This window comes from Coniophora puteana (assembly GCF_000271625.1).
Source record: "Coniophora puteana RWD-64-598 SS2 unplaced genomic scaffold CONPUscaffold_14, whole genome shotgun sequence".
NCBI lineage: Eukaryota > Fungi > Basidiomycota > Agaricomycetes > Boletales > Coniophoraceae > Coniophora > Coniophora puteana.
In genome coordinates this window covers 633698-651404 of record NW_006913066.1, presented here as the reverse complement: position 1 = coordinate 651404, position 17707 = coordinate 633698, and the positions used below count along the sequence as shown (strand labels likewise).

The 17707-nt window shown below is 52.1% G+C and overlaps 5 protein-coding genes across 5 annotated transcripts; 2 read left to right on the top strand and 3 right to left on the bottom strand.

Annotated features, from left to right (window-relative positions):
* Positions 1-308: 308 nt before the first annotated feature.
* CONPUDRAFT_92988 (uncharacterized protein) lies at positions 309-4197 on the top strand (the record flags this gene model as incomplete). The annotated part of the gene is made up of 10 exons (XM_007775360.1): positions 309-658; positions 715-832; positions 889-921; positions 972-1449; positions 1614-1699; positions 1753-2940; positions 2997-3400; positions 3462-3575; positions 3625-3664; positions 3724-4197. 10 exons carry the CDS (start codon positions 309-311, stop codon positions 4195-4197), a joined length of 3285 nt encoding a protein of 1094 aa, XP_007773550.1.
* Positions 4198-5108: 911 nt separating this feature from the next.
* On the bottom strand, positions 5109-5486 carry CONPUDRAFT_146782 (uncharacterized protein; the record flags this gene model as incomplete). The annotated part of the gene is made up of 2 exons (XM_007775359.1): positions 5264-5486; positions 5109-5180 (listed from the first exon to the last, which is right to left on the bottom strand). Coding segments are annotated over exons 1-2 (174 nt in total), but the record flags the coding sequence as incomplete, so codon positions are not given.
* A 548-nt stretch (positions 5487-6034) lies between these two features.
* Positions 6035-10578, bottom strand: CONPUDRAFT_130852 (WD40 repeat-like protein; the record flags this gene model as incomplete). The annotated part of the gene is made up of 4 exons (XM_007775358.1): positions 6035-6501; positions 6922-7111; positions 9716-9854; positions 10401-10578. Coding segments are annotated over 4 exons (974 nt in total), but the record flags the coding sequence as incomplete, so codon positions are not given.
* A 351-nt stretch (positions 10579-10929) lies between these two features.
* Positions 10930-13276, bottom strand: CONPUDRAFT_64217 (tripeptidyl peptidase A; the record flags this gene model as incomplete). Its single annotated transcript, XM_007775127.1, has 11 exons — positions 10930-10992; positions 11046-11297; positions 11355-11364; positions 11421-11506; positions 11559-11634; positions 11685-11877; positions 11939-12014; positions 12066-12238; positions 12290-12476; positions 12537-12779; positions 12833-13276. 11 exons carry the CDS (start codon positions 13274-13276, stop codon positions 10930-10932), a joined length of 1803 nt encoding a protein of 600 aa, XP_007773317.1.
* Positions 13277-14087: 811 nt separating this feature from the next.
* On the top strand, positions 14088-15653 carry CONPUDRAFT_168872 (uncharacterized protein; the record flags this gene model as incomplete). The annotated part of the gene is made up of 2 exons (XM_007775357.1): positions 14088-14213; positions 14271-15653. The coding sequence occupies exons 1-2, from the start codon at positions 14208-14210 to the stop codon at positions 15651-15653; spliced, it is 1389 nt and encodes a 462-aa protein (XP_007773547.1). The 5' UTR covers positions 14088-14207.
* Positions 15654-17707: the final 2054 nt, after the last annotated feature.

Below are 17707 nucleotides of genomic sequence, written 5' to 3'. Positions count from 1 at the left end.
AAGAAAGTAAGAGGCCTCTCGAGGCTCGGACGGCGATAGAGGACATGATGGAGGAAAAGTGACGAGCGAGGGGACGCGGTACGCGATGAACGCGTGCAACGGAAAGGGGACGCGCGGAGGCAATTTGCTCCAGCGGAGACTCAAACACGTCCTCAATCTGGACTCCGCAACGACCGTCCTCCTGAATCTCTCGACCCAAACGCGTCGCGTTCACTCGTTCCAATTCACAATTCTTCCATATCATCAACATGTCCAGGAGAGATCTGCATACACCTACTCCGGCGAATCCTAGGAGGCCGGCGTCGAGCATGTCGCATCGACCATCTCCCACTCTACCGAGGCCACCATCGAGCGCGTCCTTGAGACCATCTGCATCAAACGCGTCCCTAAGACCATCTGCATCGAGTGCATCTCTGCGAACACAGTCCCGTCTCTCTCAGAGGCCAGGATCTCGACTATCCCGTCCCGGAACCAGGCAATCCATGCGCGTCCTCCCCCAGATACACAAGCTTGTGACTCAAGTTACCGGCTTCACTGCAGACGGTGGCGACCCAGATGCATTTCATGCCGTTACAGACCTTGTGACAAGGAAACTCGACCAGGTACTGAAGCAAGCACCGAGCACGGATATGTCGAACGCGGATAAGCAGATACGTGGGTAGGTTTACTGTCACGCTCGAGCGTTCTTGCCTATATCCTCTGAAAGCGCGCCAGGTACATTCAGAAGGCACAGATCAATCACCAGAATCGGGTAGCTGAGGCTTTGAGCCATGCTTATTCCCAGCTAAAGGCCAAAAGCAAGGCACTAACGGACCTAGACGAGGATATCAAGGTGAGTCCCCGTCGAGATCTTCGCTGCCGGGGTATATGCTCACTACTATTCATCAGCTATCTCGCCTACCCGACCATCTCCAGTTCCTTGTAAGCACATAATTCCACCTATAGATCTTATACTTACCTTACCTGCTCAGCTTGCGCTATCCGCTCCGGTGACATCATCAACTACCCTTGCTGCTGAAGAGTACATCGATCGAATCAAAAATCCACCATCTGCCGTCCCAACACTTACATGGCAAGATATCCTCGCCGAAGAGCCTTTCGAAGGCCAGCACTGGGAAGGCGTGTATGGTCTTCCTCCAGGGAGCACGGTGGAGAAATGGGAAACGCGTAGTGGAGGCAGCACACCATCACTCTCGCCTTGGGATGACTCGGAATCGGACGAATACGATCGCGAAGATTCTCGCTTCTCTTTTGAAGCCGAGGCTTTTGAAACACATGAGTCTTTCCGTCTACCAAAACCACCTGGCAATGTCTTTCAAGCGCCTGTTGACGTGTTCAAACACCTACAAGATACGGAGAAGCTCCGGTCGCGGCAGTATTGGAGGGAAGGATGGCAGCTTGATGCGAATATTTCCCGTCCCTTTGACTTGGGCGATGCTTCAACATTAGGTACGTTGCTAATCCGCGTTGATTGTAAAATTGACTTGGAGACACTCCAGGGCCTACATTTGATGCTTTACAGGGCTCGAAAGCCAGCCCGTCAAAGGCAGGTGGTCGTCACTTTCGAATTTATTGCTCTTGCTCATAACCAAGTACTCAATAGCAGCACATAGAGGAACGACAAGTTGTTAGAGAGGTTTTGATGTGCTTACAGAATAGAAAGAATATCATGGTGGACACAAGCCGATACCCATTTGAGGTGCGTTATCCTTTCGCGCCTACCTTTCGTCTTGACCAAACCCTGGTTTTCAGGTTCACCCTCATGCACCCTGCCTCCTCCACTATACCGAGGCGTCGCAAAAATCGATCCTCGCGTCGTTCGCGCGTACGGCATCGACTCTGTCAATTTTGCGACGTTTCACGTCTGAAGTGGTCTACAAAAGCTCTGACTTCTCGCCGATCCCTATATCAGGTTCCCAGCTCCTTTCCCATAGCACCCGAACGCGCACCCTCGAGGCGTTCTCTGACGCTATCGACACACAAATCCGGCTGTTTGACGCTTGGTGCGCCTCGAGGGAAGAAACCATCTTTCGTGCTACTTCAGGCCTTGGCGATCCACTGGTCATCAGCCTGCTCAGCCTCGAAAAGAGCATTCGGGACGACTTCTCCAGCCTCTTCGACGTCCTCTTTTCTATCCTTCGACGTATCCTGCATCTCGCTAGCCCGCGCTCGGAGCCACACGCAGTCTGGATTCTCGCAGACCTGCGAAGCCGTACACCGCCGTCCGTGATCACAGCCACGATCCTCGACGCTCTCCTCGACGCTGTTCAGAAGCAAGCTGGGATGGGGGAACACGCGACCGCACAGAAGCTTCTCGACATCTTCGGTACAACCGTCGGCCCGCTCTGGGCGATGGTCGGCGGCTGGTTGAAAGACGGGATGTCGACGCGGGAGCTGTGGAGCACGGGAAACCCGCGCAATCTGGACGAGGAGTTCTTCATCGAGGACCAGGAGCTGCCGTTGCTGGATCCGGATTTTTGGTCGGATAGCTATATATCGAGGACTGAGCCTGAGGTTGCGGATAACGGCGAGTTTGTCGCGCCGATTCCGGGAATCTTCAGGAACTCGGTTGAGAGGATTTTGAATGCGGGCAAGGCGGTGGGGCTGTTGAGGGCGCTGGTGTATCAGCCTGCGGCGGCGGAGCAAGAAGGAGACGGGGACGGGGACGGGATGCAGCAGCTGAGTGTGTTGTTGGCATGGAGAAGGTTTGACGAGATTCTTGAGACGTTTACGGTTGGGACTGGCGGCTCGTTTGATCTGGAGATGCTCTCGTATCTCGTGCGGGACGACATCGTCGGGTATTGCGATGCGTCGGACGTGCGGCTAACGCGCGTGCTCACGGAGGACTGCGACTTGTTCAAGCATATGCATGCGCTACAGGGGCTGTACTTGATGGTGGAAGATGATGTGGTGGGTTTCTTAGACGTATTGTTTTCGAAGGTTCGACTTTCATCTTTGCTCATGGGACCCTTATCAGTACTGACCCGACATCGTAGATGGATACATCCCATCTCTGGAACGACTTCCATTTCCTTAACAATGCCTTCAGCGAAACCGTCGCCGCGCGCTCCTCAGGTTCCTCGAAGTGGATCGAGAGCCCTCTCGTCCGCCTCTCATTCCGCGGGAGCTCCTCCGCAGTGCCCAGGAGCGTACGCGTGTTCGAGGGCCTGCTCGTCGAGTACGCAGTGCCGTTCCCGCTCACCTACATTTTCACGCCTAATGTCCTCGAGACGTATGGATCCATCCTTGTGTTCCTCGTGCAGGTGCGCCGAGCAAAGCGCCTGCTGGAGAGGATCATCATCAGGAGCTCGGTGCTAGACGCTGGCGCCAGAGAGAAGCAGCTACAGGCAGAGCTGAAGGTATTTTATGCAATGCGGGGGAAGTTGTCTTGGTTTATCAAGTAGGTCTAATGCCACACGCTTTGAACGTGCTGGCATGAGCTGACCATGGTTTCTTGCTAGCACGTTGCTGAACTTCTTCACAACGTACGTAATCCAAGCCCAGATTCGAAAGTTTCGCGAGGAGTTCCGAAAAGCGAGGTCCTTGGACCAGATGATTCGTGTTCATGGTGACCAGTACGTCTCTTTCTCCGTCTTCTTTCTCTCAATCCTGACATGGGTGCAGCCTGCAGAAAATACACAGCCTCTGCTTGCTACAACCTAACGTACGTCGTTTCATGCTCGCATCCAATTATGCTAACTCATTATGTCATCCCTCTGATAGGCCGTATCCCTGCACAAAGCCGTCATTTCCATCCTCGACATGTGCATCCACTTCTCTGACGTGTTTATCTCCTTCGCGGGGGATACAACGCACGACACATCGCGCCTCTCCATCAACATCCGCAAGCACCGCTCGCGCAGGCAGGCCCGTGCCCGCCGGAACATTATCGGGTTCTCGCTTGACTCGCCTTCGCCAATGCCACCATCTGCGTCGTCCGACGAGGATACAGATTCCGAAGACGAGAGGGAGGCATACAGCTATGTCGAGGGCGCAGAAAGGACGTTTGATGCGTCACACGTTGAAGGTGCAGATGGTGACGAGGACCTTTCAATGAGACTGGACAGAATGTCGAAGGAGCTGGATGGGCTTGTGAGGTTTATCAGGCGGGGAGTTGAGGGATTGATTAGTAGTTCGGGGGACCCATCGTCTGTGTTGGGAATTTTGGCGTTCGCGCTAGAGGACTGGGACTCGTAGCAGATGTAGTAATTCAAGGGTATAGTGTCGCTTAGGGTAGTAACTGTAAAATATCAAAACTTCGTCGCACTGGTGCTTGGGTGGTGTTCTCCCCTCCTTAATTAACGTTTTATCTTCTTTTGAAAGACTTAAGGGGTATATGAGTGAAAAAGCGACTCGACTGACGATAAAGTTCTTCAAGGTGGACAGCAGTAATGGGTAGTGACTAGTGAAGCCTAACCTCGCCGGCGACGCGGAATACACACACAATAGCACAGATAGTCCGTGAACCAATTGCTACCTGACGTATTGCTCTTGGTTTCTCCTGATGCAGCCGCAGCTGCGTGAGGCGAGTTTGCCCGGTCCGAACCCGGCGGGGATGGGCCGATGGATAAGCTATCTTCATCCCAGGTTTGGTCACCCCGCCGCCGTCGATTATTTTCAAGTCTGCCCGCAGCGAGCACTCGCTACGACGAAGTCAACAATAAGAATTCGAGTGCCTGTTACAGTTGGTATAGGCTTACCGCTTTATCTTTAGCAGCGCGTATGAGCCGGAAAGACTCCGGTGGTGGTTGACGTACTTCGCCAGACTCACGAGACGCAAAGGTAAGCCGGAGACGCGCAGCGAGCCCTTGGCGAGAGGGTCCCTCTCCTGGATTCTGTTGCTTGCTTCTCGTAGCTTGGACTTGCGATTCTTGCTTTTGCAAGCCCGCTCGCGCTCGCGCAGCAGGGCTTAGAGTCGCAGGTATCTATAACCTAGTGAGCGTTGGACTATGAGGTTTGAAGAGGACTCACATTCAAGATGGACTCGGCGTCAATGTCGGAAAGGCGAGAGCCTCTGACTTCCCGTTGTGTCCGCTTGTTGTGAGGCTGATGAGAACAAGGGGTTAGCTCAGGTACCGGTATCAAGCAGCACACGCAAATCAACGTACTTCTTCTTCATCGGATGATGGCTCCTCTACGCCACCTGACAGAAGTACACGACCACTTGAGGATTCCAACACCTGCATTGGACCATTCAGGAAGCTGATTGCGATCTTCTCCCCCGCTGGGAAGAATGCGAAGGCCGACACGGTATACTTTGTACCTGATAAGAGCCAGATAGACTCCCCACTGACTGTGGCGAACATCTCCACTTCAACGACGCCCGGGCCAACGTTGTACCTAGATATGACAAATGTCCGTCCATCTGGAGAAAACGCTGCTGCGAACACGAGCCCCGGTTCTCGACGTACAGTGAGGGACCGACTGTTAGTAGTTATATCCCAGACTATTGCAAGTGCGTAAGTTCCAGATACAAGCAGGTGACGACCGTTTGGCGAAAAGGACACCCAAGTGTAGTTGTCTGCTGGCTGAGTCCCCTTCAGGTCGAAGACCACATCCAGAGTGTGTGTATCGCAGACACGTACATTAGGGGAATTCTGGCTTGCGTATGCCAGGTATTTTCCATCCGGAGAAAAGTCAATATCAATGACCTTGCTCGTGTTGGGGACTGCGACAGTGTTGCGGCCTCCCATGAGGTCATACACTAGATGTAGAATGCCATCCTGCTGAAGCACGATAGCGAGAGCTGACGAATCGGGAGAGAACTGCAGTTTGCGAGTCTTGCTACCAATGCACATTCGAGGAGCATGTTCTTGCCCAGACTTTGCGTCAAGAAGAGCGATAGATCCGAATTCACTAGTTGAGCCGGCTGCCAGAAGTCTACCGTCTCCGGACAACGCGATTAGGGAACCACCGTGGAACAAAAGTTCCCCGGCGTGCTTGCCTATACGAGCATCCCAGGTGCGTATATAGTCATCAGATTGGGAACTACTGACAAAATGAAGACCGTCCGGAAGCCATTGTATAGCGTTGATCATAACATGGTTCGAGTGGTAAAGCAGGCTAGGTCGTGTCTCCTGAATGGGATCTTGCCACTAGATAACGTAAAATTGAATATTAGTTGGTGATCACATGCATATAGAGTAGAAAATAAACTTGCAGATGAAAGGACCACTTCATTCGTCTTTGCGTCCCAGACAACCACCTCATCTTTGTCTGATAGGCATGCAATGCGATCCTTCAGCGGTGAGCACGCGACCGCCCGAATGCCTCCTTGTAACCTGTCGTGCCTTAGAGGTCCTGTAACTAGCGCTCCACTAGATGTATCCCACACACAGATGGTTCTGCTCTCTGCGCTGTCGATCGCCCAACTCGCGTCTGATGAAAAGCATATGCTAAAAGTCATGTCGATAGGCCCCCGAAGCGGGCCCTGTATAGTGGCCCCTGTCGCTGTGTCCCAGATCTGAAAACCTCCATCTGGCAAACTTCCAGCAACCATATCTCCAGTAGGAGAACAGCAAAGCGGATCACTGGCCCTTATCTTGGGCTTCACATTCGTCTCTTGATTCGAATCCAGGCTGAAAGTACGCAAGTCCCTCGCGTCGGCGCTATCAGCAATTGCAAAGACGATATGCCGGTCGTCAGGAGAGAAGGAGATAAAGCTGTAGAAGTGGAGCACTGGTGTAGGCACTTGCGCTACCAAAGTGCCCGATTCTACATCTTGTACCACGAATTCCAGAGGCATCATCACAGCGAGCAGTTTTCCGTCGGAAGAGAACTTGACCATGAATGTCTGGTCGTGTAGGCCATTGTCATATCCGGTCTCTAATGGGATCATACTACTCTGTGGTAGCTTCTCCACATCATAGACGTAGACACGGGCGTTGTCAATAAGCATGTCTGCGCAGATCGCAGCAAGACGTCGGCTGAAACGACAGATTGAGAGCGTCCGGACTGCGTAATTAGGGGTCATCAGTTGGGTTTGCTCGCCGGTCCGCAGGTTCCAGAGCTGTATGGTGCCATCATCGCCGCCTGTAGCGAGAAATCGATTGTCGGGCGAGTACTCGATGCAAGTGACACTTCCCGAATGTCCTTTGAAAGGTCGTAAGCGCTCTTTCGCTCCGTCGCAAAGCATGGATGCGAGCACCCAATCACTGATGGCAATCGAGACTGTTTCAGTTGCGGGGGAGGGGCGTGATGGAGGTACACCTTAGCAGCGAAGTAATCCTTCAATGGAGCTCTAGTGGGTCCGCATTTGCACGACATTAAAAAACTCGGCAAACGCCGGCACGTCAGCTTCAACTCCGCTTCAGTAAGTTCTGCGCTACGACTTCCTTTTGCCACTGCAGACAAATTGCGATTTTCTTAGTACAGAAAGTGGTTCAAAAGAGCGGACCGATGAAAGCCTTTTCCGGTCGGTATTTTCTGCAAGAAAAGTCGCTGAAAAGTTTAAATTTTCGCCTCGGAGTATGCATTTTGGGGCGGAGAATGGATAATATTATGTCCAAAGTTGGAAATTTGGCGCCAAATATGGTAAGCCGCACCTTTAACAGCGCAAAATGTTCATAATTGTTGGCTAAAAGAATACATTTTCCTGTGTCAAAAGGGGGCACAAAACTCGGAGGTAAAGGCTTGGTAAAGGCTTTCATCTCACTGCCTCTTTTTCTTGATTTCATCCCAGATAAAATCGCCGATTGTGTGCGCAGCCCAGGTCAGCATGCTATGTACTCTGATTTGATGGCGAAAAATCCATTCAGGCCAGAAAATATTCCTACACAAGTTTTAGATGATGAGAGTCTCCTCGCCCCCGCGACGACAAGATAAACAAATGCAATAGCACATGTAGTCTATGAACCAATTGGTACTTGATGTGTTGCTCCTATTCTCCGCCCCGTTGGTAGGAGGTGAATGTGTCCTGGTCGATGTAGGAGGAGAAGGGTCTGACGACTCGGAGTTGTCATCGAGAGACGATTGATCGCCGTGTCGCCGTCGAGGCCCTGGTGCACCGCCAGCTAGCACGCGCTGTGAGTACGAGCTATAAGCCTATCACTTGTCCATGCCAAAGATTGAATATTGAATGCTCACCGGTTTGGATTGTGCAATGCTGACAAGTCGGAACACCCGTGGACGATGATGATTCCTGGCCATATTGTTAACTGGTCTAATCCCAATTCGCGAGGCTAGGTTCGTGAATAAACTTGAGCGAGAGCTGCGTCTGATGCCATCGTGGGTGTCAATGGGAGGCGTTCGTCTGACTGATTCCTGTTCTCTGGTATCATAGCGTACGCGAGCAGCAGGACTTAGAGTTGCAGGTATCTAACAAAACGTCGTTTCCTCGTGTGAACAATACACTGCGACAACTTGAACTCACATTAAGGATTGAGTCATCGTCTACATCAGGCGGAGCAGCTGTTTGTTTGGGCATATCTTTGGGTCTCGTCGCATATGGCCGTGTCAATGACATGGATATCTGCAATATTTCTTGATGAGAACTCGAAGAAGCGGGGTCATGAACAGAACGAAATGGCACTCACATCTTCTGGGTGAATTGAGGGGTCCTCTGTGCCTCCTGCCAAAAGAACCTTACCCGTAAAAGCCTCCAAAACTTTCATTGGCCCATCCCAGGAGCTGACAACTATTTTATCACCACGAGGGGAAAACGCCAGTGCTGTTATGTTCTCTCTTTCCTGCAAGCACCAAAGACGATCTCCTCGAACTGCATCAAACAGCTCGACTCCAGCATCGGGTGTGTTCATGCCATGGGAGTTCCAGTTGGTAAGAAACGTGCGCCCATCGGGAGAGTACTCAGCAAGCGTAGTATCGCTCTGCTGTGTACGAACTTCATGATTTGGCTGTCCTCTCGTAAGGTCCCAGACTTTCACGTCGGCGTAGCCGTCCACGAGCAGATGCCGGCCATTGGGTGAGAAAGATACGGAACGGGTATTACTCCTCTGTGCTTTCAGCTCAGCAGAGACCTTCAAAGTACGAACGCTGCAAACACGGATACTGTGATCATCCTTTGTTGCGTAGGCAAATTGCTCTCCATCTGGGGAGAAGGTAACATCGAGGACTGCCGTACCGGTTGTATGAATCATCTCGACTTTACGGCGGCCGAGAACGTCATAGATGAAATGGAGGGTGCCGCTCTTCTTCAGAATGACAGCCAAGACTGAACCATTGGGCGAAAACTGCAGCTTGTTGGTCTGGCTACCAGGGCCCATGAGGGGAGGGGCATACTCCTTACCGGAGGTCGCATTGAAAAGAGTGACTGAACCAAGCTCGCGAGTGGACCCTACCGCTAACAGGGCACCGTCTCCCGACAGGGCAATGCACGAGCCTCCGTGATACATGAGCTCGCCGACCTGCCTGCCTGTTTCGACATCCCAAGTGCGTATGTAGTCGTCACGCGGGCTACTGCTGATGAAGTAACGACCATCTGGAAACCACTGAATGGAGTTAATCCAACCATGCCGGGAACGGCAGAGTAATATTCGGTTTTCATCAGGTGGGTCTACGCGCTGAGTTGTCTGATGCTTAGTCAAAGTGACCACCACTGGCAAGATCCACTCACCGACGAGAGGATGACCTTTACAGCTTCGACGTCCCAGACGTGAACAGCGTCATTATCATCGACGCATGCAATGCGATCATTTGCAGGAGAACAAGCAATGAGCCTGACCTCTGCTTGCGACCCGTCACCGAGTGGTCCACGAACGAGATCTCCTGTCGAGCTATCCCACACGCAAAGCGTTTTTGCGTGAGAACCGTCAAGAACCAACTGTCCGTCCCAGGAGAAGCAGGTGCTGGATATGACGTCTACGTGTCCAAGAAGCGGGCCATGTAGAACGTCGCCGCTCTCGGTGTCCCAGACCTGGATCCCTCCCTCTGGCGCGGCTCCAGCTACCATACTTCCATCATGGGAGCATGACAATGACGAAGAATCTAGAGAAGGCGCTGAGCCAGAGAAGTGGAATGCAGCTTCTTGCTTGATGCCCATGTCATAACGAAGCAGCTCCAGCATTAGGCGGTCACGTCGTACAAAGAGAAGGTATCGGGAAGAAAAAGCAAGCAGCGATGAAAATCGACGATGGTCATCCAGCTTGGTGACCTCCAGCAACATGTCGCCGGACCGTGCGTCTTGCAAAACGAGCTGGACAGGGGTCATAACCGCGATGCATTTCTCATCTGGCGAGAACTTGACCATGTGCACTCCAAACGGTGGGTCGCCGCTGTCGTATTCCCTCTCCAGCCCGTCTAACTCCCCGAGAGTGTCCGCGTTCTTCTCCATGTTCCATACAAGGACGTGAGATGTCTTGGCGTCTTGTGCTGAACATATTGCGGTGAGCCGACGCCCCGAGCGAGAGATTGAGAGTGAATAGGCTGGGTAAGACGTCTTCAACAATCGAATCAACTTCCCGGTATCGGGGTTCCAGAGGCGTACTGTGGCATCTTCACCTGCTGTTGCGAGAAACCTGTTGTCTGGCGAGTACTCGATAGCGCGGATACGTCCCGCGTGTCCGCTGAAGGGTAGGTCTCCCGAGGTTTGGTTCGCGCTGCGGGATGCATACTCGAGCATCCAATCCGTGATGGGAGGTGAGATCATCCTCAGCGCTGGGATGCACCTTGATGGTGGTACACGACATAAGTAGTTGCAAGGCGCCCGATCGGCTGAGCAAGGACGGTTGTGGGTCCAGTTTCGTGCGCGTAGAAAAAAGATCGGCAAATGCCGACAAGTCACACACATGGACTTCGGAAGGGTTACACCTGTTTGCGCTCTCAAGGCAAAGTATTAAGACACATGATGGTGTTATTGCCTCAACATCCTCTGTTATATACAAGTGAATCACAATGTCCTAGTAATATTCTAGAGAACTAATGCCTTGAGCGCCTCAAAGTTGGGCGTACCATACCCAGTAACTGAAGCCGAGGTTAGTTTTGCCTGTGCGCTGGATCGGGTACACAATACGTACCAGGATCCCATCCAATCGTAGCCTGCAAACGGTGATATAAGTTGCTGAACATGCGAAAAGAGACGAGGCACTCACGTTGAATCCCTCAGTGCCACATCCTGGGTTGTTGCCCTCCGTGATATCATTCAGTCCAGCGTATCCTCCAGAGTAGATGAACGGGTTCAGGAACCCGAGCGAGGATTTACCGGCGTTAATGCGAGCATCGTTGAGCAAGGACACGAACGCCGTAAACGTCGGCGAGGCGCACGACGTTCCGGCAACGTAGCCAGTTTGCCCTTGATAAACGATCAGGAAGTTGTACGCTTGTGCTGCGACGTCAGGGTAACCCTGTAGAATTTCAGTCGTGAGGTCATATACAGTTATGAATAAGACGGATGAACATACACGACCAGAGCTGTTGATCGAGGTAGGAGATGAGTTGCCGGAACAAGTGATGCCACTGGAACTCACGCATTATAGAGGCCTTCGTACGTCCCAGGCACCAGCTTCTCCAAATAGCCTTCCACCGCAGAGTCTTGATACGAAGGGCGAGCAAACTGTACGCTATCGTAAGTAAGCATCCCGATGATGGCAGCAAATATCACGAACGTAGTCACTGAAACCACCACCAGAGAAGAAAACGGCCGTCTCAGGGATGTTCACAGTACCGCCAACAGCAGTGACGCTGGGAGTGTCAGTCGTCAATTGAGGCCATGATGAATCTAAGGCACTTACTAAGGACAGCTAGCGGGGAATCCAGGGATGAATATAGTGCGGTTCGTTCCATCGTTGGAGTAACATTCTTGGGTAGCCGGGTCTGCGTCTCCGTCTCCGACACCGCCGTCTCCAGAGGAGAACATGATAGAGATACCACGAGCACCCAAAGCAGCGAAGCCATTGCACACGCGAGAGGCATAGCTGTAGGGAACTAGATGTAGCAAACTCATCAAGAACTAAGATTTAGAGTCAAGGTGTGAGGTGTAGCGTACCAGTCTGCTCATCATCTCCGTAAGAGGTAGAAATTGCCTGGGGGATGTCAGTCTGGTCGAGGATGTACGAGAGCCACTAAGCAAGAAAGGTGAGCCCGCGCAAGTCAAAGATAGTTACTAAACTCACGTAAGAGTAGGGTTCGTTCGTGTCATTTGCTTCTAGCGAATCAGGGATGAATGGCGGCTCGCCAGCGGTAGACCAGAAAGTGCCAGGCGTCGGGTATGTCAAACCGAAACCGAATTGAGTGTCAAGGTTGGCCTCAACACCGGCATCTGCAGGGTCTTGGTCGTTCTGACCACCTTTCAAACAAATGAGGACACAAGAAATGCGAGATCAGTGGAAAGACGAACCGTTGACAGACACGAACGTGAAGTTGGAGCCGTACGCGTCAGGAACCTCGAGTTCATAGAACTGCTCGAGGTCATCGTAGTTGGCGTACTGGCCGAGATATCCTGTCAGACCAATCTGATTTCCGTTCGTCGCGGTAGTGTTGTAGTCCACGGAGTTGTAGAGCTGTTTCAAACAGGTGACCGTAACCTGTATGCGTGCAAACCATGATAAAAGATCCGAAAAGAAGCGTAAAATGACGTCACATACCGTTTCGTTGCAGCTCGCGTCAACCTGGTTACCAGCGGGACCAGTGATTGTGCCGGTAGACGTCGATGGGGAAGCAGGAGTGAGGGTCGACCAGTGCAACGAGCTCTTCATCGGCTTGAACCGCGCAAACATGGTAGTAGGCTGAACAAGGTCGATGTGGTCATGGAGAACTTCGGGCAAACTGTAGCTCGTCGTGCGAACAATGCTGTCTCCGGAGGCGCTGTGCTCGTAGATATGGTACGTCTACCAAAGACTCTGTAAGTACACATACCGATAACTGTAAGAAACCGACTCACGGTACCAAGCATCTCTTCCGCGACGACAACCGGCACGCGGATGGTGACCCAGTCTTTCGCAGGCGACCGCACCAGCTGGCTTTCGTCAAACCCGTGGCTTGCCAACCACTCATCCACAATCGAAAGACTCTCAGGGTGCGGCGACATCAGCTCGTCGACCTCCTCCTTGGAGAGATGTGCACCATAGCGAGTGTGAGATGGGTCGCTGACCTCCCATAGATGCTTCTCGAGGGTGCCGAAGTTAGGCTGTGGCAGCGCGATCTTGAGGTCGATGACGTGGTCCTTGGGAGCAGCTGCGACGGGCGTCCACCCGTGGGGCGGGCCAGCAATACTCTCTTTCAACTTGTGTGAGCATCCTCTGAACGACTTCGGTGCTGCATAAACAAGTTGGCTCGCCAAGAGGGCACTAGCGAGGGAGAGACCTGTTCGAGCTAAGAACCTCATCTTCACCTTGAAGTGGGCAACAAGAGAGACTTACGACGCCGCCCCTGGACGAGGGTAGGGAGCTTATAAGCGTACCAGCCGTTCCCAGCTTCCGCGTATTATGGGTCGCGTATCCCCAGTTGCTGATTGCGCGAGTACGTCACGGGTAGAGGCGCACATATGGTACAGGCCAAATATAGTGCAAGAGCGTACCTGGCCATAAAGGTACAGGACATTGGAGGTGTATCAATGAACTAATTCTAAGAAGTGCCTCGAGAATTGCTCGCCTTATCAAGCTGTAAATCAGTGTCTTGTCGTGTGCTGCATGGCCAGCTACCGGCGCACAGGCGGCGCATAGGTCATCATATTCCCACCGGACTCCTTGATTAGAACAAGGCGGCCTTGCGTCGCATGCTGCCTCCTGCCCACGATCGTGTAAGAACATTCCACAAAAATCTTTCTCTAGAACCTGCACGTTAACACCAAGGTGGAAGGATGATAGAATCTTGGCTCACAAGACCTGTATGAGAACGATATCGATGCGAAAACACATGCAGTCCGTTAAGTGCTTGGCGGGCGAGACTTCATGTCACAATTGCTGCGAGAGCGAGGCTCCTATATGGAAACGACGATAGCGCTAAAGCCATCGAACGGTGAAGTTGACTGAAGTGCATTGAAGCGCGATGAAGTCGAGCCCAGGCGAGCCTTCGAACATGCGACTGCGACCGCGAAGTTGGATTGAAACTCCGCGGCAGTCCGGCCCGAGGTCAACGTTTTGGTTGTCGCGACGACGCGCTCCAACTCGCTCCTTTCGCGTTCACTGGCAACGCGTCCAGCTTTCTCTAACGTGTTACCAGGTCCAGTACAACGCTAGCTTCAACAGTGACTTCACATCTTCAAAGCACAGAATCACTCGTTTCACCCAAGTCTCCAAAGCCATCTCATTCAAGTTATGATGGTGGGTCTCCACGTTGAAGTGACAGGCGAAATTCTTCTCAAAACCACTAACTCTCAGACCCGCGACCAAGCCCTCCCGCCGATCATGCTTCTACCAGCCGAGATCCTGCTCATGATCTTCTACTGGGCAAGTCGACGGCGAGTCAAGCACAGCAGGTTTGCCCTTATGACGACCCGTGAAAACGAAGAGGCGCGAAACTCGTGGTACACTGCGGCAACCTCCCAGCAGCTTGCCTTCGTCTGTGGCAGATGGCGAGATGTCCTCGCAATGAGGGAAGTCTACTGGAAGTCCCTAAACATCACCATCGACGGCGAAACCTTCATTTCATCCATCATCAAAACGTTCTTTGCGGCATCACGCGATAACACAATCCGCGTCACTGTTGCTCCCCGAGACCTCACATCGCGCTCTCTCACTCCGGACGAAGAGCAAGAACGACTGGTGTTGATCATGAAGCATATGGCACCGCATCTAGGTCGGCTGTTTCGACTCAACATCCACACCTTCTACCGATCTACTGTTGTGAATATAAGCCGCTTCTTCAATGCCGCGGTCATGTCCAAACTCTCCGAACTACGCCTCGTCTCCCAAGATACAGACGATACTGCTCATTTGAACTGCTCTGCTCTGCAGTTCCCCCGCATTCGCTCGCTACATACCGACGCGAGATCATTCGTCGACCTCATGAAGGCCGGCGTTGCGACGTCCGAACTCCTCACGTCCTCCGACGATTATGACTTTTTCAACTTCTCCATCACGAAGTTCCGACCCAAAGAAGCTTCCTCCGCCCCAACCGCGACTGAGCTTTTCGAGGCACTACGTCTAGTCGACGCGCAAAGGCATCTTAATCTGGAGATTCACGACATAGCTCTTGCATGCGAGGACTACGTCCCCCAACGCCCGCTGCTCGCGAATTTATACAGCCTCGAGGTCTATGACTTGGAAGGTCCAGCATTCTCCGCGATCTGCAATAGCTTGGACTCCCACGACGTTGATGGTGCCAGTGTCGTCAGATGTGAAGCTGAACGATGCGGGTTCATCTTCTGTGGCGAACTTCATGTTGCCGGTGTTAGATCCAGCTGCTCGCTTCTTCGCATGGTCCAAGACTGGGAGGGTATTAAGCTCATTATCGAAGACTGTGAAGGTTTCGATGATTGGTTTCTCGGCTCTCTGGCGTTCTGTAGCGAGCGGCATTCACAGCGTTTCGCTTGCCCAGAACTGGCTTGTCTCGAGATCACTGGATGCACGTTTTCCGCAAGCGCGCTGCAGAGAATGTGCGAAATGAGGCTACAATTTTGGCGAACGGGAGGCGCAGATGAAGATGAATTTGATCATCTCACATCTGTCGGAGTGTCTGATGGTCCAAAGCTTGACGAAGGTCTGAGGCACTGGTTTGAAGAGAATCTCGAAACTTTTACATGGGAGGAAAAGCAGATGTAGGACGGTGTCCATTTTAATCGTTGCAACTACAGTAGAGCTCGATACCTAATTGTGCTATCCACAGATTTGCGTCAGGTTAACCTTCTACCTACGAGCTTCTTCACGGAAAACTGGTGCATAACCCAACTGTCTCATGTGTCGGGATTACCTAGGCATGCGCGTTGCGTGCTGCATGGACCGTCATTACAGTAGAGTATGATGTTAATTTGTGCTGCCTGCCGATTTCGCAGCGACCCTCTACCGAACAACCCAAAAGGTAACAGGGTATGTCATGGATTAAAGTTGCACAGGCCCCCATGGCTCAAAATTCCTACTTCCTTGAAGTCAAACACCATTAGTCCGCCGATCATCGGAGATTGACCCATGCTTGGACCTTCGGAGTTGGCTTAGACCTCCGAGCCCGAGAAAGTCAGACCCCAAAAGCCGTCACCAGCGAGCTTGGGTTGCGCGGGACCAAGCGACTCCCACTTGGACCATCACGATAAGGTCTATGCGTACACTTGTTAGAAGCTTAAATGGAGCTCTGGAAATCTCGTCCCTCTTGAAGCTGTTCTGTCGACATATCTCCCTCGCTCGCGCTAAAATACCGTAGCCTCTTCTAGGATCCAGATAACGCGGCGCAAATCCCAGGTAGCCATGGTGAGAGATGGATTTATGCAGATGCTGTAGACCCTACTAATGTCAATCTCGCAAAGCTCTTCAACAAAGGTGTCATCTACACGAGGCAGTCCTCGTCTCCCTTCATGTTATTTCCGGTAGAAGTTCTACTCATGATTTTCTATTGGGCTAGTCAGCGTCCACTTCGCGTTGACTCCGAGACTCTTTTTCGTGTCAGGGCCCAGTACGGTCGAAACAGCCGCGAAGAAAAAGAGCTCCGAAGCCAGGAGTATACTGAGTCTACCGCGCAGCAACTCGCCTTTGTCTGTCGTCACTGGCGCGACGTACTTGCAATGAAAAAAGTGTACTGGCGATCCCTCGAAATTGTTATTGACAGCGATCTCTTTATTCCATCGGTCATAAAAACGTTCTTTCAAGCCTCACGAGACAACGAAATTGAGGTCACCATTGCTCACGAGGATCCTGACTCATTTTCCCTCACAGAGTCGCAGGAGCGCGAACGCGTAGGTCTCATTATGCACCTTATGTTGCCGCACCTCGAGCGGATATCGCTCCTCCACATCAACACTTTCTATCGCTCGTCTCTTGTCAACATGAGTCGCTTTCTTGACGGTACCACAATGTCCAAGCTGGGCTCATTACGTCTTGTCTCACACCACACAGACACTGCCGCGCCTCTACAGCTATGTGCTCTTCAAGTCCCTTCTCTTACCGAGGCATGGATCGACGCCAAAAGCTTTCTCAGTCTCAAAGCAGCCAATAATTCCCAAGACTTGCTCAACCACCAATTTGACCTTATAGTCACAAGTTACCGGCCCCAGGAGAGCTCGGATTTTGTGAGCTTTGTGGACTTTATCAAGGCGCTGGCGCCCTACGATGAACAGTTCAGACTTCGCCTCGTAATCGAAGATGCAGCCTTTGACTGCGACGAGTTTTCCACGGAAGTAGTCCCGCAACTGACAAGTCTGGAAACCATCTCGTTGTGTGAACTGGATGGATCCGTTGTATCCGCAATGAGCAAGGCTATCTCATCGTCTGCCCTTGGAATGGTCACCATTGCGAGGTGTGAAGTAGAGCACTGCAGCTCTTTCTTCAGCGCAAAGCTTCACCTAATCGACATATCCTCGAGCTGCTCACTCCTCCATGTGGTTCAAGACTGGAGAGGATCTGGGTTGATAATTGAAGACTGCGCGGGACTTGACGACTGGTTCCTTGGCTCCCTGGCTTTGCGCAGTCGGGTAGACAAGCGCTTCGCCTGCCCTGATTTAAGAAGCCTCGAGATCGATGCATGCTCTAGCTACACCACCAGCGCGCTACGTCGAATGATTACGGAGAGGAATAAAGATATAGGTGGTAGTGGTGCTCGCATTGAAAGCCTAACAATGAGAGAGATGCCACCTTGCCAGGACCTTACAAATGGCGATCTATGTTCGTTG